At 39.4% G+C, this 27,690-nt stretch overlaps 1 protein-coding gene across 1 annotated transcript in view; it reads left to right on the top strand.

Moving 5' to 3' along the window:
• Window positions 1–27,477, top strand: part of LOC134535358 (rho GTPase-activating protein 100F) — a 92,498-nt gene extending 65,021 nt beyond the window's left edge. Inside the window, exons 9-19 of the mRNA XM_063374429.1 lie at window positions 565–854; window positions 3,209–3,387; window positions 3,898–4,111; window positions 6,344–6,527; window positions 9,164–9,353; window positions 13,422–13,767; window positions 14,573–14,575; window positions 15,787–15,906; window positions 16,944–17,104; window positions 23,174–23,369; window positions 25,796–27,477. Coding sequence (XP_063230499.1) covers window positions 565–854; window positions 3,209–3,387; window positions 3,898–4,111; window positions 6,344–6,527; window positions 9,164–9,353; window positions 13,422–13,767; window positions 14,573–14,575; window positions 15,787–15,906; window positions 16,944–17,104; window positions 23,174–23,369; window positions 25,796–26,334 — 2,422 coding nt within the window. The 3' untranslated portion in view covers window positions 26,335–27,477. The remainder of the gene's footprint in view (window positions 1–564; window positions 855–3,208; window positions 3,388–3,897; window positions 4,112–6,343; window positions 6,528–9,163; window positions 9,354–13,421; window positions 13,768–14,572; window positions 14,576–15,786; window positions 15,907–16,943; window positions 17,105–23,173; window positions 23,370–25,795) is intronic.
• The last annotated feature ends 213 nt before the right edge of the window (window positions 27,478–27,690 follow it).

Genomic DNA, 27,690 nt, shown 5'->3' with positions numbered 1-27,690 from the left:
ACTGTACAGTACTTTTTTATTAATAAACAGTAGTTATAAAAATATAAACAATAGCAATAAAAAATCCTGTTCAAAAAAACAAACTTGGCCTAAAAATGACACAATAAAATATTGTCTTTACAGATAAGTGATTACAAAAACTTTTATCATCATGTCATAGAGCGAGGTCGCGCAGTGATAAAGACACCGAACTGAAATTCCTGAGAGTTTTTGGGGAATGTGTCCTGGTCCAGCCATCCTGATTTATGTTTCCCATGGGTTACCTGAAACCACTCCAGGCAATGCTGGGTTGTTGGGAAAATTTTCATTTTAAGGTGTAAAATAGTGCTATTTTAGCAGTTTTCAGTTCTTAAATTTAAATATTTTAATGGTAAAAATTTTATTAATTTTAACATGAAATTTGTTTGAGTGAAGAATAAGAAATTAATTAAAGATTTGGTGCTAAGGTTTGAACCCCTAAAACCCCCCCTTTGGCTACGCCCCTGGCTGTAGGTCGTGGTCGATTCCCACCCCAGCGTTCCTGGGTGTGTGTCGCGACCACAGCAAGTGCCCCTCTGTGCGCAGGCAAGGCATGATGGCGGCGTCCACCCCCTCGCGCACCCCGACCCTGCCTCGCCCCCACGCGGGCCCCGGGGCGCCTCCCGCCGCCCTGGGCTCCTCGCTGTCGGCCGGCCTGCGGTCCAACTCCCTCCCCCGCGACCACCGCGGCCGCAGCCACCCGCCCGCGCAGGCCCGCCACCACGGGGTCCGCTTCGAGAGGGAGGCCCGCGGCGCGGGGACCCGCCCCCTGGACCAGGAGGACAGCGACGGGGCCGTGAGCGCCCCCGAGCTGCCCGTCACCAGGAAGGACCGAGGTGCGTCTCCAGTCGCCTCCCTGCGCCTGGAGTGATTGTTCTTCCTGGGGTGGGATACCTATCGCGATACTCAGGGGCGCAACAACTAAATTTCCAAAGGAGGGGAAATATACCTTTTTATAAAGAATCATCGATCCCCCCTATTGTAGCGGGGGGGTTCCGAGGGTCCCCTCCCCCCCCCCCCACCGGGAAAATTTGTATTTCAAGATGGAAAATGGTGCTATTTAAGCAGTATTATTATCTAAAAATTGATTACACAGCACTTTCTTTCCCCCCCCCCCCCCCCCCCCCCCCGTTTGCCCCCACTTCAAAGTTTCAGATGGGAAGGGGGGGGGGCAAAAGGCAAAATACCCTTCCCCCCCCCTGTTGTTGAGCCCCTGGTGATACTCAGTAAGAGGAAAGTGAAAGTTCTGAACAACAAATACTAAACAGTGACTATTCTGTTAAAATAATTATTTTTACTGTGGCAGGTATAATATTTCGGTTGTTTTTTTTAGTTGGGACCAATGTTTTACCACTGATACTCAGTGGCGTAGCCAGGATTAGCGTATGGGGGGTGTTAAGAAGCATGCCCCCCCCCCCCTTCCCCCCGTGTTAAAGCGGGGGGTCCGGGGGTCCTCCCCCGGGAAAATTTGGATTTTAAGGTGTAAAATAGTGCTATTTTAGCAGTTTTCGGTACTTAAATTTAAATATTGTAATGGTAAAAATTTTATTAATTTTAATATGAAATTTTGTTTGAGTGATGAATAAGAAATTAATTAAAGATTTGGTGCTAAGGGGGGGGTTCGAACCCCTAAAACCCCCCCCTGGCTACGCCCCTGCTGATACTAACTTGGCAGAAATAAATTCCCTTTTTTTTGTTCGCACCATTGTATCATTTCCGCCAAACTATTACCACTGGTGATTGTTTAGTTGCAATAGGAACCTCTGATTTGTTTAAATGCCATTTCTCTGCGGCTGCTACAGTTTTTTTTTTAGGCAACTGTGTGTAGAATTCATAACCCAGAATAGTCCGGGAAGGAGAAATTCTTCAACAAATATGGCCGTCACAATTTAAGACATTCTCAAGGCAAGCAAAAAACAACGAAACTTGCAGTTCGAGGTAATGTCCACATGATTCTTAAACACTGCCCACCAGTCTAGCTATCACGTTGCCTTCGCAGACTGATCAGCAAAAAAAAAAATAAAATTCAAGACCCAAAATCACATTTTATAAATGTTTAATCCATTCTGGCAGTTACAAGCTATGTTCCTCACTTATCCTAAACAAGTGCACATTACCGCAGCCAAGCACAAAAACTGTCAGGCCACACACAATTGTTCCTCAGAATGGCTCAAAACACAGCTCCCACAGCCACATAACAACCTTTTACCACTTACACTCTAGTAGACAGTTCCTGTCACAGTACACTTCTATCCACTTAGCTTGCTCCATACTCCACTCACTACCACCATTTTTTATTTCTAATTCCCTCCCCCCCCCCCTTCCTCCCCTCACACAGAAACCCAGCACCACCTGGCACGTTGCCACAAAAGCAATACTGGCAGTCTCCTACCTTCAAACAAGAAAAAGAACGAAAGTAAGAAAGGAAAATAGAAGCAAACAGGTCTAAAATCTGATACAAGTAAAAGGAGAGCACATATATTACTACTGGCTCGCTGTAGGAAAGGTTTTGATGGAGATTCAAAACTGACGAAAACTAGCTTCTACTGCGCAGCTTAGGTTCCTTCTTTGCGACAGATAGGGTAGTGACGGAAATTATTGTAACTAAAGAATCACCAATGGTAATAGTTTGGCGGAAATGATATAATGGTACAAACAAAAAAAAGGGGAATTTATTTCTGCCAATTTAGTATCAGTGGTAAAACATTGGTCCTAACTAAAAAAAAACCAAAATATTATACTTGCGACAGTAAAAATAAGAAGGAAGGGGGGAACCTAAGCTGCGCAGTAGAAGCTACGTAGTTTTCGTCAGTTTTTAATCTCTATCAAAACCTTTCCTACAGCGAGCCAGTAGTACATTCAATAACCATATTATAAGTACAACAACAATATTACAAAAATAACAAAATAAATAAATGTACACAAATTAAAAACATTTAATTGTGATGGCAAGGTCGGCACAAAGTCAACAAAGCACCAGAATATAACTCTTGTCCATATTTGTGCTTATTTGGACCAGGTGTAGGATAGTCTATGTTCAATTTGAATGTCATGCAGTTTTTGACCACAGCGACTGTCAGAAGTGGATTTCAAAATGTTTAGTTTAGCGAGGGATGAGTATCAGTGTTCTGCTCACTTGTCAGTTTGAACGACGAGAGCAGCGCTGAACATACTGATGGCTGCCCCGCAGGAAGAATTCCGTCTTCTCCGAGCGTGTTCACTGCAGACGAGTACCGTGCCTGGCTCCAGAGAACCCCGTCCACCAACGCCATCTACGAGCGCATCAGAGCGAGCAGGGACGCACTGCAGACCCAGCGAGCGACCCGGTTCACCTACAGTGCGGAGAACTTGCTGGACAGGACGAGAGAGGTGAGGCCAGCCAGCGTCTCGATTGCTCCACCGTGGTGCTGAACTCTGCTAGGGGCCATGGTGCTCGAGTGGCCAAGATCACGTGCCTCCGGGTTCGATACCCGCGAGGTCAGACCCGGATTTTCCACAAGTGTGAAACACGGCCAATGTTGCCAGTGCGTTTCTTGTGGTACTTCTCCCTTCCCCTTCCCCATCATATGCATTCTACAAGAGCCCAGTCTCTCATCATCTCTAATGACCCCAGTGTTGAAAAACGTAAGTTGTAATTCATTCCAACTTTACTCTCCAAATGCAGTTTCCCACATATTTACACCAACTAACTTATCATAAACAAATTTACTACCATCTTCATTCGTAGTCTTCTTTAGAAAGGTAAATATTTAGTAGTTTTTTTTTTAAAAAAAAAAAACCTTTTTTTCAGAAAACAACTCTAAACAAAAATAGAACAGTGATGGATAAGTGCGTACCTGGGAATAAAAGGACAAGGTTGCCAAAGCAGAGTGTTTGCAGGAATCTCCGTACTACTCGTACCGGCCGCACCTGACCAGCACTCTGGACCGGCACCAGTTCTCGTCCCGCTCCGGCACCGGCACAGCCGCCAGTCGCACCAGCTCCATGAGGCGGATGCGACACCTGCTGGACTTCGAGTCCAGGCACATTCCCAACCCGTCGCCGACAAAAACACACGACCCGAGAGCCAGGTTGCTCGAGATAAACCCAGCAGGTAAGCACAGCAACCTGGATCATTTGTTGCAGTGTATTGTGCAGGGTTGTTCCAATATCTGATACTGGTATTTGATATCGGCCGTAGGCCGACGCTAAGGTATCGGTATTGTAGGTATCAGAAAAAATATGTCCACAACTTTGATCTATTTAAAAATACTTGCCATGTTTTATTTGCTATAGTTTTAATAATATTTTCATCTTTATTGAATTATTTTAACTACATTTTTAAAAGGAAAATCTTAAAAATTATCATCTTAGGCAGTGACTTACTACAAGTAAATAATAATTAAGATTTTTAAGTAATAAATACTGTAATTAACCGCAGAAGGGTCGCTCCTTTGTATAGGTCGCACCCTTTATTTGGGACCAAAAAATCTATCATTTTCACCATAAGGGTCGCCTCCCTTCCCGTCTTCCCCAAGAGAGAAAAGACTGCAGGCTATTTCCTTGTCAATTTATTTGTCAGTTTCTTCAATAAAAACAAGCATGACCTTTATAGCAGTTATGTCATGAATGAAATGTTGCAGTAGAAAGCATAGGAAATCTCATGCAAAAACAATGTTTAGACACAGTTGCGTCACAAAAATCTGTCGAGATAGAAGTGATTATTGTGTATGGTGCCAGTTCACAATGATGAGAGAGGAAGGGAGAACCATAAACACTACTGCGTGGTCACATGCATGCACTCCCTTCCCCCTCCTCTTCACTCCCTTGGGCTGGTTTATTTCTAGATTCCCCCTCTTGCCGAACACTGCAGTCCGACACACGTCAGACGTAGCTTACAAACACAGCACAGCACAGTTCATAATGCTTTACACTCACTGCTGAGATATTTTAATTAAACAATTTATATTTACTTGTGACATATTTATTAAAAATAGCCGAGACAGGGGGTCACAACTGAAAATAAAGAAAAACAACAAGGGGTCTTTGCAGTAAGACCGACGACAGTGGTATGCTGGTGCTGCAAGAAATAAAGTCAATCGTATCCAACATAATAATTTATTTATAAAAAATATAGAGGCAAAAAATGCATATATATAAGTCGTTTCTTAGCAATAACAATACATTCCTCGTGCATTCCCGCAGGAATCATTCATACAAATATAAGTTAAAATAATGTTGAGATTAAATGGGCCAACTGACGACGCGTTTGACGTAGCGCAAATAATATGGGCCGCTAGGCTGAAAGCAACAGCAAGAAAGAAATAAATTACAATTACAATTACCATTACAACGCGGCTTGACAAGAAGTGTCCAAAGCCATCGTGGCGTGCCCATATACAACCGCAGAAAAGAAATATTACACAAGCTACAGGTAGTACTGGGCGTGAGCAAAAGAAACTAAAGCAAAGAACTAAATCAAGCAATGACCTGAAGGGTCCAAGATGGCTTACAGACATTACAAATCATGGCAAAAATGCAAAGGTGAAAGCGCTGCCACAACGTGCAAGCAAGAATAAGAGAACATACTAATTACAGAAGCTAAGTTTCACAGCCGAGTACGTACCACAACGCGATGCCAGCCCAAGTGACAGCCTTCGAGTCAGACGACCGATAGACTGCGGCAAATAAGCCTGGGTGCCGAGGTTATATAGGCCGGGAACAACACACGTGTGCAACACACAGAGTGTGCTGGTGGCACGGCGGGGAAGGGAGGAAGAGGGGGGGGGGGGGGGGGTAGGAAGGGGAAGTTGGAGAGGAAGGGGAAAGGAGGAGAGGGGAGGGAAAGGAGGGGAAGGAATGCTGTGCAGTTCCCGCACTGCTTCAAGTTATTTAAGCATATAGTCAACTACTACAATGCAAAGTTAATTTTTTTTACACAAAATGGAAATTTTCCCATATGGATCGCAGTACATATTATTAAACAAAAAATTGGCATAAAATCTGTGACCCATACACGGGTAAATACGGTAAGTGATGCACAATTTTTGATAAACTTGATTTGAAATTAGAATTTAAAAAAAAATATATTCTCGAATATATTTTCAAAATTATGTTCCAATTATTTTTTCGTATAGTGTAGCCAAAATCTGTAAATGTTTTTTTGTAATATTATGTATCAGTGGTGGTATCAGGGGATCATTAGTGGTCTAAGGGTATCGGGAATTGGTATCGGAAAAGGAGGTAGGTATTGGAAAAGCCCTAATTTTATACAGACGTTTGGAAAACTGTGAGAGGTGCTCTCCCCAACAGACACTGATGTTTCTCATCTGCGATGTTTGCACAGAGTTCCTCAAGTACAAGATGGACAAGCCGCCAGGCAGCCTGGGCGACGTTGGCCCGGTCGTGGGGGCGGGCGTCAGCGGGCTACTGTGGGTGCACCTGCTGGCCGGGCGGGGACTGCGCCCCACGGGGTCCTCCTCCGTCGCAGGGACGCCTTCCACCCCCTCGGGACCCCCGCCCATCGGTAAGTGGCTCCGCTCCTCCCCCCCTTCCGCCGCGAGGTACGGAGAGAGGATTCACGCGGCACTGCCATGCACTATCAAACACGTATTTTATTTTAGAAAAATTCAGCATTATCCATGTATATATATATATATATATATACACACACACACACATAATTTTTTTTTTTTTTAAGAAGAAGAAACTTCAAAACTTTAAATACTAACATTTCTGGAGTCAATAATCATAATCAGCTACAATGCTCTGGTGTAAAAAGGTAAATTTAGTACTGCAGCATTTATTTATTAGAATAATTGATGTAAGTTTTTGGACATACACCATTGCTAGCAATGGCGTATGTCCAAAAACTTACATCAAGTTATGCACTCCCATTGCACAAATCTTTTAAAGATAACTTATTAGAAGAATAATAATCATTCAGATCCTGAACATGTAAGAATAATTTTTCAATCAAAATTCCAAAGATTTGAATATCCTTTTCAAATATTTAGTTAATGCGTTTATGCTCATGTATTATTTTATTCCTGATCTTGAAATCATCACTTGGATGGGATGGTTGTTATGAGGCACTCTTTAAGGATTTATTTCAAAATTAAGAACAGAGAGAAATGGGATTTGACCCATCGCTGGTTTGAACGTGCAATCTGCAGACTAAAGGTGGGCAATGAGCCCTGCAAGTGCTGACCAAGAACCAAAGTCCGGCCAGGGTACTGGAGTTACGTCATCGACCCCTGCCTTGCCCCACGAGGATGACGCCTCAGTGATCACAACACCCAGACAACCCTTTTTGTTTCTCTGTACCTGCCTGCTTGTTGCAAAAGTGGGAATGATGGCGACGACGAGTCGATCTGCTCTGAGGCTGACTTGAACCCCCCAGCCGTAACACCGGGAGATGGTCGTGGCATGCTAGGCAAGGTGATTCTGCGATGGCTTGCCATTTCCTTCCGCAAAAATGGAGAAAGGACAATGCAATACCCAGCCCTGGAAACATGAAGGAAAATTTTTTAACATGAGTGAAAAGTCCCCGACGTGGCCAGGAATTAAAACCAGGGCTCATCAGTCAAGCCAGAAACCCCCCCAGACACTGGACAAACAGGTCAGATAGTGTAAAAAGAAAAGTCTGTAATTTTGAATTTTTTTTTCACTTTGAATCTACTTATGCTCCCAAGGCACACATGATTTTTAATTCCCATTCAGATAAAAAAAATTTGATTTTATGATGTTGCTGCTAATCTCAATACATTTGCCCCGGCAGCTGATGCTGTCAATACATTGTAACATTTCACAGGAGAGTCAGTATCGGAATTCATACCAGGTTCCAACTGTCACAAGTAATTAGATCGCAGCCTTGCGTACCAGATTTGACTTGATCAAATTGCTATGTTTTATAAATCAAAAAAATAATTTCAAAACTGAACACTTTTATTTCTTTGTCTAAAATTGTGCAAGTAAAAATGAAAATGGTCATGTTTTTATTTACACCCTTTCAGCTCAGACACAAAAAAGCTCACCCCAATTTTTTACTTGGATGACACAAGAGCTCAGAAATTTGTTATGGGATTTCAGTCATATTTTTATTAATAACTAGCTGTACTGGCCACGCATTGCTGTGGCTCAATCTGGTTAAATGGAAAAGAAAGAAAAGAGAAAGCCTACAATTGTTTTTGTAATTTGTTTGAAGTAGGTACACATATGCAAAAAATCTTGCTTTATCTCTGTATCTCTCTGTGTATGTCCCTGTATAAATATCACTATATGTATATGCATGTATACACACACATAAATACACACTCAGACACACCTCTCTATGTATCAATGTTTTTATTTACAATATCTCAATCTATCTCCCTAACCATATCTCTCTAAATTCCTCTATATATTTATATTATATATCTCTCACTCTATCTTTCTGTATATCTCTATATATCTGTATATCTTCCTTTTTTTCTCTATATCTGTATATCTTTATGTATATATCATTTTATCTATATCTTTACAAAACAGAAGATAAACCAACACACATATATATACATACACACACACCTATCTTTACTTTTATCTGTCACAGGTGTGACATAGGTTTTTTAAAAAACGCATGTATTCAAGTGCAACATTGTGCCAAAATTTAAAAGCAATAAGTGAAGAAATTTCGGAGATTTATCATTTAGTACAAACAAACATTTACGTTTTTATTTATATAGATTTGGTGTCTCATCTTATTCACCTAAATCATGATTGTTCTAAGTTATATGTAATGCTCATAATTTGTGTGCTATTGGAACATTTTTTTTTTTTTAATTCTCCTCCGAAACAAATACATTTAATATCAGACCTTTTAATTTTTTTTTTTTTTTTTGGCATCACGGTGGATATTGGTCAGATCATCGACTCCCAGGAAGGCTATCCGGGTTCGTTTCTCAGCAGGGTCAAACCCGAATGTTGGGAAGCATGGAGAACATTCGTCATGAGTCGGTGGGGGGATTTCTCACAGAGTACTTCCGTTTCCTCTGCCCCATTCATTCCACGGATGTCGAAAAGTCGTCCAGGTCTAATTCATCAATACATTGGGAATTACTTGATTGTTTACTTGCCGGTGCGAAGGTGTTTACTTCCCGCGCGTGTGTGCAGGATCGGGCGGCAGCACGGGCCTGCGGGACTTGTACTGCGTGCTGGAGTGCGACCGGGTCCACAAGGCGAGGACCGTGGTGCGCACCGGGGACCTGGTGTTCGACTGGGACGAGACCTTCGAGCTGGACCTCGTGGACAACCGAGAGCTGGACCTGCTCATATACTCCTGGGACCCCCAGTATAGGCACAAGCTCTGTTATAAGGTACGCCCCGCCCTCCACGTCACGCTCGCACTCCGCCGTGGTCAAAAACAAACAGACAACTATTTTGGTCGTGTATCCGTGTATTTAAAAAGCACATTTAGCATGCATTTTTTAATTTTTTTTTTTTTTTGGGATGCAAACGTGAGCGGCGTATACCATAAGTGTACACTTTCATTACCCCACAGTTCCCTGGTTGAACAGTTCGCTGTGATTCACATCAGATCAAAACACGAAATACTTCCCCAAAACGAGAATCTATGATGGACATGTTAAGGGGGGGCACTCTTTTTTACCACGCGTTCCGATCCAGGCACATTCCAAAGAAGAGGCTATTATTTTTTTCTAGGTTCATGCAACTGAGCTACCTACTTTTTTCTTTTGCTGTTCGACGAAGCTGGTTTGATGAGGCACTCAATGCCATGTCCTCGGGTCCTCAGCCTTCTGAGCTGATTCTTCTACAGACCGTGTAAGTGAGTTAAGTTCTTTCGCAAGCTGCTTACACCTCTTGTCTCCCACACATTCTCTATCACTTCTCCATTATTATTATTATTATTATTTTCTCACTGTGATTTTGATTGCTTATTTTGATCGTCTAAATAAGAAATGAATTTCTGCCGTGTTTTAGCATTCCAAATTTTTTATGTCATATTTTTTCGTGAATTATAAAGTTATTTCAGATCACATTTATCAGTAACTACATCCTAGTCACTGCACAGTTTATGACTTTTGCTTTGAATCTTGAACTGTTATTTTTTTAGTGATAATAGAGCATTATTTAGTTTTGGCTTTCTCAGGACTTTAAATCTTCCAAAGTTCCACATATCTTGATACTGTTAACAGCCACTCAGATTTTCAGCATACCGATGAAAACCAGAAAACTTGGGCTGAGTTTGAATGCCAATTTAAAATAAATAAACTTTTAATACTAATTCAAAAACAGTTTGTTGTGCACTTACATCAATCACTGCAGTTTGCCTTTCTATGATCACGGCAAGAGAAACTTGTTACTATGCAGTAAGTACAATAGGATATTTCTGGAATAAATTTTCCATAAGAAAAATTAACAGCCTACTTGCCAGTAAATTTTTTTTTCCCCCCCTTCAACAACATTTTCTTTTTGAAGGTCCACATTTAGTATCACTCCCATGGTTTTCATAAGTACCTCTACCAACCTTTTGATGCTCAACATTTTTGTTAGGGTAATTATCCTGCTCTCAAAACAAGCAGCAAATCTAGAAAAACTCTCACATTTACAGATTTTTTTTCCACACAAGAATTTTAAATCCAATATTATTATATCAGAACACCCTTTACAAAACTGTGTTGAATTCCTTTGACTTTGTCTTGTAACAAGTGAACACCTTCACATCTCCATACTACAAACTTTCTTCTGCTACACCATTGTTCCATATATGACATACCTACTGTGCTGGAAATTTGCTGTCGAGGCATTCAAAGTCGAAAACAGTTCTCCTCCAGAAGAACTTGATAATTAACTCAAAACCGACTATTCTGAAGTGTTTGAATAGGATCTCACTTATTTTTGGGTATGCTTTCAGAGGAAAGCACTATGCTACAGATTTCAACTTAAATTGATTTTTTTTAATTTCATGTTATTTTTAGTGATTTCCACCCTGTAGAATTCTTAAAAGCCCTCAAGTAATAGCTAGTATTCCTTAAAGTGAGGAATAGAAGTGGATGGTATTGGAGTTGACTCAGATTTTTGCTAAAAGTTTTGAGTGGTTTTTTCCCCTCCAAGTCTTGTTGATAGAGAGGTCGTTAGAGATGGAAACACACACAACACAACTCAGGGCTATTGAACAAAGAATCATAATGGCCTTTTGTAAGAAACCATTTCATAATTTGTCTGGAGATATTCTATATATCTACAGGAACCATAAATCAGGATGATAACCGTGTTCTCCCAAATGAAAGACCACTGATTTACCACTGTACTACATTGATCAGTTCCGCGTGCAGTTCCAAAGCATGTGAGATGCCTTAAAAGGCTGTACAGCCACGTACACCATTTTATTGCAACCATTAGCAACCTTTGGCCAGCATCAGGGAGGTGTGTACTAGTATCAGGTCACAATCAAATGATGGGACATAGTCCTAGTAAACCAAGCGGACATCATAGTACCAAGAGAAAATGGTTCATTTGTCATTCTGTTCTTTAGATACATGTAATGAGAAATTATGGACACGTGCCACTATGGTTCATCTGTGGCAGAAAACCAGCAGTCTATCGTGTGCCTGACAACAAGAACAGATTGGAGCTCCCAAAACATCGCAACTGTCTCATCGGTCGTAGGAACCCTATTTAATTTCCTGGGTTGTCTTCATTGTACTGTTCTTATTTATGTGCATAATTTTATAGTTTATTTTTAAGTATAACTGTGTTCATCTGTACTGTCTGTATAGTTTCATCTAGTGCTGTTTTCCAGCTCTCAATAATTTTTTCTCATTGTTTCAATCGTTTTATTAACTCTTTCATTTCCATGTTGATTTTTTTTTGACAATTTTTTTCTAAAGTTAATCTTGGCTTGTTCTGTATATATTCTCATAATTAATTCATTTGTTTTCTGGGACAGTTAAAATGCATTGCAGTTATAATTTCTCACCACATTTCTTATCCCAATGCAAAAAAAAAAAAGTCAAAAGAACATTTTAAATATGTAGATACTTTAGATTTCTGCTAATGAATAGAGGAAGTGGTGTTACATCTGGAGCGATTGTTGTAAAGTTTGCTTCATCTGTGATAGCGAATATTCAACAAACTAACGATGGCTTGTCGCTGTTGAAGTTACTGCAGAACTGAATTGCATAAGGTAGATCAACAAGGAGCTAATACTGCTTGTCGAAGTGAGAACAGATACGAATGGTGCGTTGGGGTTACCTCTAACCCCAGTTCTCAAATGCCGAAAACGTATTTCTGCTTGTGTGGTCCACCGTAAATTACCGATACGCAAACAGCCCTATATTTGACCTCATGGACTTGTCTTGTACTGAAGCTTACCTATTACTAACCATGCATTTGTATCTACCCATTTTCACAGGTGACGATTGCTACTCCAAGCAGCACTACTCCCCATATATTCACTAAAGTGCCATTTTCCTTAACAACCTACATATTAACTACTGCTTCGCTTTTTTTGGGTTGAGACCACGTTCAAAAAACTAATGATATGCACAATGCTTGGCCACTTGCTGGATCCAATCACAGCTCTGCTGTGAATAGCCATTTATAAATACCGTGCCAGAAGACCAGGCCTTCAGCTGTTCATCACTATTGTGAATGGTTGCAAAATGGCATGCTGAAACGTTGGTCGTATCATAAGTTCTTCGGACATGGTATCAACCAAAGTAAGTCCAAGAAGTAGTTAAAACACTATGGCCACAAAAAGCTATGATCAAGATTCAAACTTACAGATTGTTTGAGTGTGGGTCGTAAACATCTGGTCAAGGACGCAATATTTGTTACATTTTTTTTTTTGTTCACATTGGTGGAAAAGGATGAAACTCAACATACATCAGGTGTAAAACCACACTACTAATCCCAACACCTATGATTTCTCAATTTTTTTTAGCCTTTACAATAAATTGTGAGATGCTACTACCTACATTAATATTATACTGTATAGTTATATGTGTTCTCACAATAAAAGAGCAAACTGATGCTTGTTCAATCACACCTACCCCTCTTTGAACATTCCCCATCTACGAAGGTTTAGGTACTTAACAACGTGTCAAGCTTGTCCTGAGCCAACTGCTATAAGGTTTTAATAATTGGACACGACTATACAATTGGGAACCAAAAAAAAAAAAAACATTTTATAATCTAAAGCTATTTTCATAAAATCTCACACATATTTTCAATTTATTTCACAGCTAGGCTTTATAATTTTTATTCATTTCTTAAATTTTCAAAGTAACTTACTAGTATTATTCAGTTTTTTATCCAGTAGTTTGAATATATTTGAAAAGAAAGGCAGTTGGTTTCTTATGACATACATGTTGTTAAGTTGTCAGCAGTCAGTGAATATATAATTATTTTTTCCCGGTCAGGGCTCGGTTCACCTAGCATCGTTGCTCCGGGAGTCGCCCATCCACCAGCTGGCCGTGAAGATCGAGCCCCGCGGCACCTTGTACCTGCGCCTGCGCCACACCGGCCCCCGGGAGACGTTCCGGCGCCGCGGGCCGGCCGCGCTGGGCCTGCTGGGCCGGCCGGCGCCCGCGGGGGCCCTGTTCGGGGCGGAGCTGGAGGCCGTGGTGACGCGGGAGAGCGTGACGGGCGGGGTTCCCGGGGGCGTGGCCACCTCGGTGACGCTCGCCACCCAGGCCGCCGCGCCCGTCCCCCTCATCGTGAGGAAGTGCGTGGATGAGGTGGAGAGGCGGGGCCTCGATATCATAGGTCAGTGCTGCCGGTCCCGAACTGACCCGTTCCGATCACATACTTTAACATCAGCTGAATAATTACAGTAGTAAAATACTTCTGTATAAATGTTTAGTCATCAAGTAACACAGCCTATAACATTTTTACAAACATTAAAAGCTAATAATTGTGTCATGACTTCAAAAATTATTTTTAAATTACAAAAAATAATCCTTTTAAATACTTATTTTCTTCATCAATTTTGTTCAGATTATCTCGATTTCCACATTATTGGGACTCAACTGTGTTACTGATTGCCTGTAATTATTTACGATTTTGACTACCAGGTACGAGATTACGGAGTGTTGTTTATTTATAATGGAAACAGACACACTTAATGATGAATCAGAAACATCATCTCTGTCAGTGTTACGTACGATAAATCTCACACATGTAGCCGATTGCCTGTCGGTTGCATACATACCAGTAATAATTTGGGTGACATACATTTTCGTAATACCCAGTTCTAATAAATTGTAAGTTTTAAAGTCATTGTGAAATGGGCTGTCAGGATTTTTTCTAGTACACCAATCCCTCTCTTAGCATGCTAATGCATTCCTAAAAATATTTGTGTTATTCGAAATCACGTATTCTGAAGTTTTAGTCTTCATAAATAGCAAGACTAATTTACTTAATCTATTCCAAAATGTGTGGGGAAATATTCTTTAAGTAATATAAATGCATAGAATAACACTCAATGATAAATATGTCACACAATTTATCTTTATAAGCCTACCATTGAATTATTTTTATGACAAATACGATACCGCATAACAGGATATAGGTGGTTATGTACTTATAGTCAGTCGTCTGATTGGCTTACCTGCTTGGGCGTGACCTTCATCTCACATCGCGTACCTTTCCACGAACTTTCCAAACCATGCTTTACTGGCAGTAAAACAGAAATTACTGTCCAGATATTTTAATTTTCCAAAAATTCAAGTGCTTATTAGCATATCACCACTTGGTTCACACCAATCCGGTCAGGCCTGTGATTTTTTTTTTTTCACTGAAATATTCATTTAACAACCTTTTCCATGTGAATTACCTGTTCATTTCTGTTCCAGTATCTAATGTCAAATATATTCTCGCAAATACAACCAACAGCATCAGACTTACATTAATGTTTGACAGAGTCCTTATTTTGTACAATTGTGCACACAGTTGACTTGCTTAGAACTGAAGTGCGACCAACATAAGTGTGGCCTTCATGACATTCTGCATACCATACGTAATACTGCTAGTTTTGTCTCAAACACTCGAACATGATGCATCACGCTCTCACTTGGAAGCCGTGACTCCAATGTGATTCCAACTGCAGGTGCTTGCGCAGGTACAGTTACCGGCAGACGAATGGGCACACGTTGCTTTGTGTTTGTGCGTGCGAGTTCCCTGCCACTGGCTAGACTGAAGTTTATCATGGCCCGGTCTGTGGGCGAGTGACAACGGTAAGTTACGGCCCGGCTGTATATGCGCGGAAGTAAAAACATTCGTACCTTTACACTCCATAGCCGCAACTTTACTTGCCATAGCTGATGTTTGTACAACAGTGGATAGCGTGGTCAGACCTGCAAATGCATCTCTTCCTCCCTCCTATGGCTAACTATATGCCACGGTACATCTGTCGTTTACCAAGTTGAAGCAGATTTTTTTTTTACCATGGCAATTTTGTGCTAACTGAAATTCACAGACATGCTATTCAAGACTGGGGCAAAAATGTTAACATCATGTTAAATGAATTCATGCAATTTGTGCTAAGTGAGGGATTGGTGTAAACAATTACACTATGTATCTCTGAATACTTATGGGAGCCAGTTAATAGGAAAATGCTTATAAAATAGATTACCTATTGAAAATATTTAATTTTTAAAACTCTGTTCATTTCATTCTAAAAGTAGAAATTATATTTGGTTGATAACCTCTCCCCTCCAAATAAAATAGCAGCTCCTGCACTTAAAATGTTTCAACCCAACTGAATTTGTGCATAATGTTTCCCAGGTTTATATAGGTTATGTGGTTCTGCAACTAAGAAGAGAATTCTCAGAGAAGCATTTGAACGAAATGCTCGCACTGTGGATCTCTCTCCTGACAATGTTCCTGATATCAACGTCATTACAGGTACCTAAGCATATGTTATATCTGATCACAAAAAATATTCTGTCACTAAAACTTGAATAGTAATTGAGATGAAGCCATAATTTGTGTGTTTAGAACAATCTTACTAAAAAAAAAATTGTGAAAATAAATCAGGGCCGGTCAAAAATTTTGAAGCTTGGAGTTAACTACATATTTCGCCTCTGAAACGTTCAAATTATTACTTGGTATGGCAAACTCAAATCTGCAAAATCACACCAAATGCATGTCTATCTAGAACCCATTCCAGTAATTGTTTATATATTAAATGCTTTATAAGGCAATAATTTACACAGCTCAGATGACCCTGAACTTATAATTTGGTCTGCGTGAGCAGGCAGTACAGGGAAGAAGAATATATAATTAAATACTTCTAACAATATGTGTTCTCTGCCCATTTGGATTTGGTGGTAGAGTGCAATTGTAATCATGTATTTGTTAAGTTTGTGTTTGTCTCTTTAGGATATTGTGTTAGAGAGCTTTCAATCAGCTGCTGGCATTTAGTTAGTTATTACATATTTAAGTTTCACTCTCATTTATCTGAAACCTTAGGAAACACACAAATTTGTAGATTTTTTTACAAGATAATTTTTGGAATAAAATGTTTACTTATATGGAAGGCAGTATTATATTCAAAGTACGTAATTATATATTATTACATTATTAGTAGTCTTAAATTTTAAGTCATTTTGAATCCAGACTGGTATTAAATTTGGGAAAATGTTGAACCTAGTTGAAATTTGACAAACAGATTTTATATTTACTTATTTTACTAATTGACACTGATTCTCAGTAGAATCTGTAGTACCTACCAGTTTTTTAAACTGAGTACATAGATGTTTTAACTGTTACGTGTTGTTATTTTGGCAAACTCTTCCGAGGTTTGAGCAATATTCTTTACTGCAGACAAGTCACAAAATAACCAGGTTTGGAAAGCTTTTCGAAAATCAGATTGTAAAACAGTTTGAAATAAGTGTAAATGAATGGATGTGGGAAAACTGTATTTCTGGCTGCGATCGCAGGTGTGCTCAAAGACTACCTTCGAGAGCTGCCGGAGCCGCTGTTCACAAAGTGTCTCTACCAGATGATGGTGGACGCGCTCAGCGTCTGTCTGCCCGACGATCCCGAGGGCAACGCCAAGCTCATGTTCTCCATCCTGGACTGCCTTCCTAAAGTCAATAGGGTGAGTGACCGCCGACTGACGCACGTCCGCCCAGCTGCACGGGTCAAGGTGCTCGTTCAGACCTGCGTAACAAGCTGGTCAGCATTTCCATTTTGAATGCTCGTAAAGTAAGCACGTCCCATAGGCTACTGCACTTTCGTGGCAGGTGACTTTACAGAGTTCCCACACGCAGTGGCGTAGCCAGGATTTGTGTATGGGGGGTGTTAATAAGCATGCCCCCCCCCCCCCCCCCGGGAAAATTTGGATTTTAAGGTGTAAAATAGTGCTATTTTAGCAGTTTTCGGTACTTAAATTTAAATATTGTAATGGTAAAAATTTTATTAATTTTAATATGAAATTTGTTTGAGTGATGAATAAGAAATTAAAGATTTGGTGCTGGGGGGGGGGGGGGGGGGGGGGGGGGTTGAAACCCTAACCCCCCCCCCCCCCTGGTTACGCCCCTGCCCACACGCATACTCCAAACAATTTCTTTGCCCGGAAAATTAATTTTTTTCCTTTCAAGCATTGGTTCATTAAAAAACAGCGCAAATCTGACATTACAATCAATCGTGCTAGATAACTACTTACAAATACGTACTTATCGAAACACTTAATATGTAAAAATGATTATAAAATGTTTGCTCAAACTTAGAAACGATTCATTATTATGACAAAGTGAATGACTATTAACATATAATTGTACTTTCAATCATTAAATCTGTACACATTTCATTTGTTGATTGATTCTGTTCTACTGGTACAATGAAAACAAATGGGTTTTCAACCAAGTGATGGTTTTCAACAAAATGGGTTTCAACTAGTGATTAAAATACAGACCGGTTTTTTAAGACAAAAGGGAACACACTGGTATTAAAAATTGTTACACCATGGGTTAGGAATGTAACGTCTTAATAATAAGTAAGCAAATAATCAGTTGAAACCAGCGGGTAATTCATAACATAAAACATAAAAATAACAGAATTCATAAATAACACGGGCTTCATTTCTGAACACAGAAACCATGGGCGTTAAGTCTCAATCAATTACGTATTTTAATAAAGCAGACATTTCTAAGGAACACAACTGGCTGATAAATAAAACCAAATGAGCCTTGACAAACATTACGTGTTTCTAATACAATTAAACTTCAAGCATTGGCTCGTTAAGAAGACAGTGCAAAGCTGACATTAAAATTTACCACTAAAGCAAAATCCAACAATATTATTAAAACTATCCACATTATTTTCATTTAAAAAGCAGCCAAAGAAACAGCAAGACATTATAATCTGACGTAACCAGTACACTTAAAGATTTACGTAATTAGTGACAACAATTAAACATGCAAATAACAAGACTTGTAAACTTTGCCCGTTTAAAAGCCAGATTTTACTATAGGGGTTTAATGAAGACCACCACAATGAGTGCAGTTGAAAGCAATGCAGTTACTCGCCTCAGAACGTTCTCGTACAGGCCAGGGTTGCAAGTTCAATGAGTTCAAGAGAGAGTAGTCCACTTTTCCCTTGGACTCATTCCTGGGACATACATAACGCCCACGCCTTTCATGGCTGGACTCACTCCGCTTCTCACTGCAACCTGGGTATGGTGGGAACTTGTTGCTTGGGCAGTTCCAAAGTGACTGCTTCCAGAACACTACCTTCGTGCTCTTAAACTTCAACTACTACAGAACGCAGAATTAAATCACTTTCCTCACAGGATATCTGATATCTGGATGAAGTGTAATTCATTAGCGAAGCAACAGTTGCAGCGGTAATCTGTCATGTGTATGATGAGGGGTTTTTAGAGTTAGCGAGAGTATATGCCAACACACACTACAAAACATGCTTCGCCATTGCCGTCATGCTCTGCCCGATCCCCAACTTAAAGACTTTGCACTCGCTGGGCAAGTCACAGTTTCTTCTACTCACTGGCTGAGTCACATTTGCTCCCTTCCGAGCACTTCTCACGATGTCCGACTCACAAGCCGTCTCTTTCAAAATCTGTCACCAAAACTTGAGGATGGTTGGACTTACCCTTATTGATGACAAAGTCCTTGGTCGTAACTACTGGTGCCCTGAGCAACTTGACGACAGTGATGATAGCAGGTGGTTCCTGGGCGGGGGTCAAGCTGCTTCTCCTCTCTCGGCTCCCAGCCGGGGGCTTGTACACCCCTCGGGCCAATGGACTTCTAGGCCTAGAAAGTTTGATGCACTGCTCACCAATGATGCAGGGCAGACTTCTGGGCGACATGGCTGTCGATCGTACTGGACTATCTTTAGTAGCTGCGTACAAGCTTCGCCGGTCCTATAACTTACAGGGGTATTGACGGCATTCTGTCGGAGCATTGCTAGTGGAGTTCCAACAGGGGTTAATCACAATAAAGGGGATAAACACATCCCTACAATGGAACATGACGGAAGTGTGAAAACCGACCCATAACAAAATTACTATTCTAGTTCACTATCCAACTTTGTCTTCATCCCCAATTTTTCCAAAATTGTAAGTCATCTTTTCAAATCCCTGAGTTTTCCCATGTTCTATATTTCCCATGTTGTGGGACCCTGCTTATCCTGAGAAAAATATGTTGGTAAATGGTTAACTAGTCAAGTTATTAGGAAAGCCAAGCAGTACTTAATTTAATTTTTAAAAAATGGTTATTATGGAATGACAGCTTAATCCCTCACATAAATCTGTCAAAAAAGTACAATTTTTCATAGGACGGACTATGGTACATATGTCCAAACCTGATTCCACGGGCAAAGGGTAGGTTTCAAAGTAAGGGAACATTATTTTAAATATCAGGAATTTTCACACTGGCAAATGCTGTTTGAGTTTTAAGATATTCATAACTTTATTATTTGTTAAATTGTATCCTTCTTAATAATTTAAAATGACAATAAATATGAATTTTCAAAAGTGTTACTGTAACAAACAAATATGTGTGTGTATGTACTCATACACATACATATATAGACACACATGTGTATATACTAATACCTCAGCATTACACAATGCAACAATAAGAAATTTTGTAATAACCAATTAAAACCATCGTAATCTACATACTGTTCTCATTAGTGCTCATTAAACAAACTCCACATAAAGAAATAACTTTTGTTCTTAACACATAAAGCATTCATGATAAATGTAAAATCTAATTTCAAAAAGGTAATTTTTGAAATCCCTGATTTTAAATTCACCATTAGTAAACGTAATGCCTGGAGATGGTCTCAAACTTGAAACTAAAGTTTTTCCATCTTAAGTGTCTCTCGTCCATAAGCGTTAGGCAGAAACTTATCATACACACATATCAGATACACAACTTATCAGATACACAACTTATCATACACAGTCACACTGGCCAAATGTCTCTGCCTTTGTCTACACAAGTCTATGTCTCTCCCTCCTGCCGGCACGCACTGATCCCCTCGTTCCCCCACCCCATGTTCCCTCCGCTGCTTGGATGGCTGGAGGAAGCAAACCCAGCCATCGATTCCCTGGCATGGCCTGGACCTGCTGAGGAACAAGTTTACTTTTTTCACTACTTGTTAATAATTCATTTCACGTATTGAGGATCTTAGACATTTTATGTAATAGGGCTTTATTAAGTCAATTTTTCAACACGCCAGTCTTAAACAACCGAATAATTCTTAACACACGCAGTTTTATTATTGGTGCAAGGTAACCGGAGTTCTGGTGTGGTTTCCCAGTCCGGCCGCGCGGCTTGGGGCACAATCGAGATACGTGAAGATAGACGAGCTCTCAGTTTCAGTGTAAGAATGGGACAACAGGCAATGGATCCTGGCATTTAAGAACTGAGCGAAGAAAGAATGTTGTCTCAAAATTTTAATGTTTCTGTCTGAAAACTAGCAATTCTACTGAAACAACATATTTAAATAACAGTTTCAGGTTCTAATTAAAAAAGGAAATTTTTTGCTCCTGAAAGTAGGGGAACTGGCAATTCCCTTGGTTCCATTGAATACTCACCCCAGGGATTCCCTGGGTAGTTACTGGTTATCACGTGTCTGTCGAGTCCACACAAGAAAACAAGAGTGCTTGCAACCGACCGAGGTCAGGACCACGCCACATGGCTCAGCTACAGTCAGAGAGGTTGTAAGGCAGGGTGGCTCCAAAGTCAGGAAAGCTGGGCAACTGCACAGAGCCCTGCGATCTATATAAATAAAAATGTAAATGTTCTTTTGTTCAAAATCTTAAATCTCCAAAAGATCTTCACTGATTGCTTTGAAATTTTTATACAATATTACATTTGAATACGTGCATGATTTTATATACCTGTGATAGGTAAAGAGATATATAAAAACATAGATTTTTAATATTTTCATTGCTATGGAGTGGCACAGGTATGTGTGTGTGTGTGTGTGTGTATATATATAAACATAGATTTTTAATATTTTCATTGCTATGGAGTGGCACAGGCATGTGTGTGTGTGTGTGTGTATACACAGTAATATACACATATATATACAGAGAGATAGAGGGATACATATAAAGATAAAGAGATAGAGAGATATATATAGACAGAGATATAGAGGTATGGATATAGATGTACAGAGAGAGATAAAGAGATGCTTTGTATATGTGTACCTACTTCAAACAAATTACAAAAAAAAATTGATTGAGACATTAGCTAGTATATTATAATTTTGTTTGCTAGTAAAGTTAATAGATGTATATTTCTGAAGATAAAAAAAAACTCAAAACCCATATCTTTGATTTCATCAAATACAAACTTTCATGTTTGTTAATAAACCTCCCTGCTTCACAGACTTGTGGATATGCCAGTAATCATGACAAGTTAACATAGTTTTGTCTCTCACATGAAATAAAGTTGTTACACGAGGTTAGCCAAAGCTGAGGCTCACACCCAGGGATGTATCTTTACTTGGAGGAGGAGGGGGGGGGGGGGTGAAAGGGAGGCTGGCAAAGGATAGGTGGACGAATATCTTGAAGACTACAAAAAGTGTGAAATAAAAGGCAAGTAGAAAAGTAACTATAAGTAGGAACAAGATTTTATGGTTTTAATTCTAGGACAATTTCATTTTTGAAAACAGGAGAGTTCAGTGTTATTGTTTTTATTTTTTATATATTTTCTTTATTTGTTAAAAAGGGTGTTTTTCAACAAATACAAAACTAAAAAATTTCTTAATAATTATTTCACCCAAATAGTCTCATTAGTAATAAGCATGTCTAGAACAGAATAATTATGGGGGAAAAAAAAACATTCAAAAAATTTTTTTGTGTGTTTTTTAAACATGTACCGTCATTAATGTACTAATGTGTTACTAATGTAATGTTGTAGGAGTTTGGTAATGACTGAGTGGGAATGTTGGTAGAGACGGTTGGCGGACGTGAGAGGCTAGCCAGTCGGTGTTGTTGTATTTGAGAATGTGGAATAAAGAACAGAGTTGTGTAAACAAAGTAATGTGATAAGTACATCAGAGTAATGCCAATAATACCAATGATCACTTAATACCTCTTAAGATCTTCAACATGTAAGACATGCAAGATTAAACAATATAATATTAATTTGTTTCCAATCCATTTAGGTCACACATTTAGATACAAAATTCATGCTAAAAAAAATTATTCAATAAATTTACCATGTTAAAAGATTTAGTTTTGATAGTCTAAGTTAAGTTTTGTCAAATTCCTGATTTTTTTTTTTAAGTTACATTTAAGTGCCAAATGGTGTATTAACTTGCATTTCTGTGTTACTGGTATATGTTGTACTGACAAGCTTTGCGGTGTTATTGTGGTTTTATCGCAATTCACCATATAATGTAGGTAAATTATCTTATAATATTTATATAATACTCATTATTGATAATCATGAGGTGTTTAGTGAAATTTAACTTAAAATTTTACATATCTTGTAATGGGATCAAAAACATTTGTGCATAGTACTTTTTTGCTGTTTTTCTGTTGGTAAATATGGGAAACGGGGAGGCTTTAAATATTTTCCGCCTTGGGCGCAGGAAAGCCTAGTTCCGTCCCTGCTTACAGTAAAATAATATTATTTTTTTTTTAAAATCTGCCTGAAATGTACGACTCAGCTGCCGTGCGTTTGGACAGTGTACGCTGATCTTCCTGCTGGACCACTTGGCGCTGGTGGTGTCGCAGTCTGAGCGCAACAAGATGTCGCCCCAGAACCTGGCCATCTGCTTCGGCCCGGTGCTCATGCTGCAGAGCGAGGAGGGGAAGGAGCTGGACTTCAACAAGCCCATTGGCGTGCTCAAGTACCTCTTGCAGATATGGCCTACAAAGTCAGGTAATGTACTACCAGGACAACTCAAAATCAGTCCGGCCGAAGCCACGAAACACAATTCCCTGATTTCTTCCCCCCGACTTTCACACGTCTTTAACAATTTTACACTGACCATAAACATGTAATATTTTATTTCAGTGGGAAAAAAATTTAAGTTATTCCTAAACACTGTCGTAGTCACAACGTAGTCAAGGATTTTTCAATGTTGTGACAAAACTGTTTTACGCTGTAACAAAAAAATCTATGAACTATGTACAAAGTGTTGTTTCGTACACCATACCTACTTCAAGGCACCATCACATATAAAAATTTAGCCTCACATGCATTCTTGGCACACCAGCATTGCAACATAAAGATTGAACCTAAATAATACATGCATGTTATCTTTAATGTTTTGACAATCCAGAAAAACCCTTTGTCTAACTATTTAATTGATTTCCCTGACTTTCCAGAAATTTAAATTCCCTAAGTATTCCTGGTATTGCCATCTCTGTTCCCAATTTAAATATAGCAGTATAGAAAAGCTGTTATGGATCTTGTAGATATTTATATCAATTTATATCAATGATAGCAATATTTATAGCAATTTATATCAATTAAAGACTACATTTATTTACGTACCCAAAGCAACTGCCCAATTTTAGTTCAATTCAGGGCAGGGAATGGCAGCCCTGATGGATTTTCTTGGATTTGTCATTATATTAATAGGTAGGTCAATATGTGTAGTACCTTTATTTGATATTATAGCTGTGTCCATTTCTACGAGAAACAAAGGTGAGGAAGCACTAAGAAAAGTCATAATTAGTTTTTTATATGGCAGACTTCATGACAAATCAACCCCTTTTTAAAATACTTTTTTATTTTATTAATGTGCTCCAAATAGCAAACGGAAGGTCAGTGTTAAGAAAACTTATATTTACAAGTAAAAAAAATAGGTATGCAAGTATGTTATGAGCACGCAAAAAAATATGTAACTTATGTCTATTTTATTTACAGACACGTGATAAAGAATAGCATGGTAGCAAAATGAACGTTAAATTGATTTTTCTTTAATTTTGTCATAGTGCCATTTATTACGTTACCATCAGAAATTTATATTGATTTGCTGAGTGACGAAGCTTACCTATACATGTTACAATACAATCACCCAGCCACATATATTGGGATATGGAACTAGGCTCACCATCCAAGCACCTACATCTAGTGTGGCAATGCAAACACTATGGGACCAGCACCACATCAGTAGCGTCACAGCAGCGTCTGCCGGTACAATCCTATTGTAGTAGGGTCTTAAGAGCTAACGCAATCACATAAATATATTCTTACTTACATGCTTTGTACCATAGTGAATGTGTTAAAAAAAAAATATGATTTTGTACGTAGATTCTAGTGCAAATTATTCCAGTCAGTGGAAAAAAGGAACCAAAAGTTTAAGTAGTCGTAGCAACTGTGTTAAGTACAAGGTTCCATAGCAGTGACTTATAAATGTGGTAGCTGTGAGCTGGGTTGGGCTGTTAACCTTGCAGTGTGTGGTGTCTTGTCACTATGATGTACAGAGGAGTATTTCAGAAACAGCCTTGGTTGTTTGCAAAATTTGTTCCTGAGAAAAAACATTAAGAAATAATTTTGTTCACAATTTTTTTTTTTTTACTTTTTTACTTTTAATGGTCATATTATTCCCAAATAAAAACCTTGCCTTACTGGCAGGTACTTTATTGTATTGTTGTGCCAGTGAATTTCATGCAAATAAAATACATGTCTGTCACAATGCATACTAAGACAAACATGGTGTGTAAGGCTAAAAAATATTTGCCAATATTGCTCCACACTTTCATTCTCTCTCTCTGCGAAGTTCACTAGGAAGATATCACATTTTCAACCATTCACACTAAAATTTCATTATTCACTTACTCATTACGAAATAGTTCATTTTTAAGAATCTGAAAATATAACTGAATATGGAAAAAAAAACTCTTAGAATGGGTTAAACTAAATATATGTACATTGGTAACTATACCAGTAACCTAGCAGCAGGGTATGACACTTCAATAATATTTTATGAATAAATATTTGAATAACATATTTTATGATCGAGGAAGAAACTTTTCTTCACTTTCATTAGGAAATTTGAGGCACTTTAAACTTGAATAATGATAAAAAAAGGTTTTTATAAATAAAAGAAATATGTAAATTTGAAACAAAATCATTGTTCATACAGGATGTATCTCCTGCCATCTATTCGACTTGTGTAAAAACAACACCAGATTTGAGAAAACAAATATCTGGTAACTGTACAGTTTAAATCTCTAGTGTTTTTGGTTGAACAACTATGGTACCACTAGGCTCAAATTAGCATGTGCAAGAGAGTTAGTAAAATTATTTACGAAAAGCATTGCAACAAGGTCATCAGACATTATTTTCACAGACAGTTCGGGAGCTCATAGCACCTTCCATCCAGCCTACTCGTATCCCTCCCGGCCCGATCGCCTCGGTGACCACAACGAAGGTGCCAGCCCCGGTTACGAGTACCGGCGGTGGAGGATGGACTCTGGGGCATCGTGGGGGACGGGCCAGCTCCACGGTGGCTTCCCGGACCCGCGATGGCCCTGCGGGGCCGCCGCCGCAGCGGGTGGTGGTCTCATCTCCAGAGTCTCCGACGAGTGAGGAGTCGTCGCCGTCGCCGTCTCCCGAGTCGGAGATCAACAAGCAACTCACCCTCGCCTCGACGCTGAGGAAGGGCGCCGGCAGAGGGGCCCTGCTGCCCTCGTCCGGGGGCAAGCTCCTGAGCCCCGGGGACCTCCAGGAGGGGGAAGCGGACGACCCGCAGCAGATCCAGACCCCCACGTCGTCCACCACCACCGAGGACTCGAGAAAGGAAACCGCCGGGCGCGAAGCGGACGGGGAGGCCAGTGACGACGAGAAGGAGGGCATGGAAGACGTGATGCACACGACCACCGAAGAGGAGTAGAGAAGTAATCTAACACACGTGCGTGTAGCACGGCCCTTGAGCCCTCGATGTGCTTGCCCGCCAAGTGTTCGAGTACGTGGAAACACTCGAGCAGTTTGTTAGACTAGGTCTAGGATCAAAAATGTTTGAGCAATTTATGTTGAAATTATTTTGTTTCACCGACACAGGAAATGAATATGCCGTTAAATACACCATGAATGTTTATTTATGATTTATTTAATGTCAGGACCGTCATGTGCACAAAAATTAGCATAACTAAGTTTCTTGTTGTTTCAAAAATACATTTTACGTCAGATATCTGTAATGGAACTAAAAATTATGTATACCAGAATATTTCAAATCTGTATGGCTAAGAATATATTTAAAAAGTAATAACAATTTAGTGTTAAAAAGTCCACGAAATACCAATTTCAAGATAAAAAATATATACAGAGATCACAATATAAATGTTTTTCTTGCACCTGTTTAGGTATTTTTTTTAACATTTTGCAATCACTTACCCTATTTTGGTGACCTGTGTTAAGTGTTCATCCTTTAAAGTCAATGTTTCATCTCTAGTCTGTGCCAAGCAGTTAAGATTTTAATTATACATATTAATTTTGATTCTGCATGTCATCGACAAAATCATTAAGAGATAGAGACATAAAATAAAATTCAGAGGAATTGGGGAAGGCATCGGCCATGGCTTATAGCAAAGACCCATCCCAGTATTTGCCTGGAGTGAGTTTAGGAAACCGTGAAATCCAAAACCAGGATGTACCCACGTCCTTTCAAAAAATACAAGTCCGGTGTTTTACTGATACACCTCCTCGCTCGATCTTAGCAGTTAATTAACTACTGGAGAATATAATTTGTCTTTCACGTCATTCATTTAAACAAAGTTAATCAGATCTCAGAGTGGAGAGTATGGGTCTTATTTACACTATTTGGTATTACCAACTATTATTTCTCTTTTAAGACATTCTTATGTGTTGTTTCAATTTTGTATACACATGCCATAAGCATTCATTGATTTGGTATCAAAAAATAAAGTAGTTTTGATGTCAACACCATTATAATTTCACTTGACTTCAGGTTGAATATTTCTGTTGCATGAGTATGACTTGAGAACAAAATAAACTATGCTTAACAGCTTAACAGTCACCAAAGAATTTTTTTTAAGTTCTGGAACTAGAGCAGTTGGATAGTGTTGAATCAAGGATACTGGAGGGTTGCCATGACATCCCAATAGCAAGACCACAACGGCCACAGCAGTGCTGCAGCTGCGACACAGCAATTTCTTGTCGTAATGGGGTTTCGTGGAGAACATAGAGAAGGAAGAAGATAGGAATAGTTTATTCAAGACAGGTGTACCTG

This window comes from Bacillus rossius, chromosome 8, assembly GCF_032445375.1.
Source record: "Bacillus rossius redtenbacheri isolate Brsri chromosome 8, Brsri_v3, whole genome shotgun sequence".
NCBI classification, from domain to species: domain Eukaryota; kingdom Metazoa; phylum Arthropoda; class Insecta; order Phasmatodea; family Bacillidae; genus Bacillus; species Bacillus rossius.
This window is presented reverse-complemented; position numbering and strand designations above follow the sequence as displayed.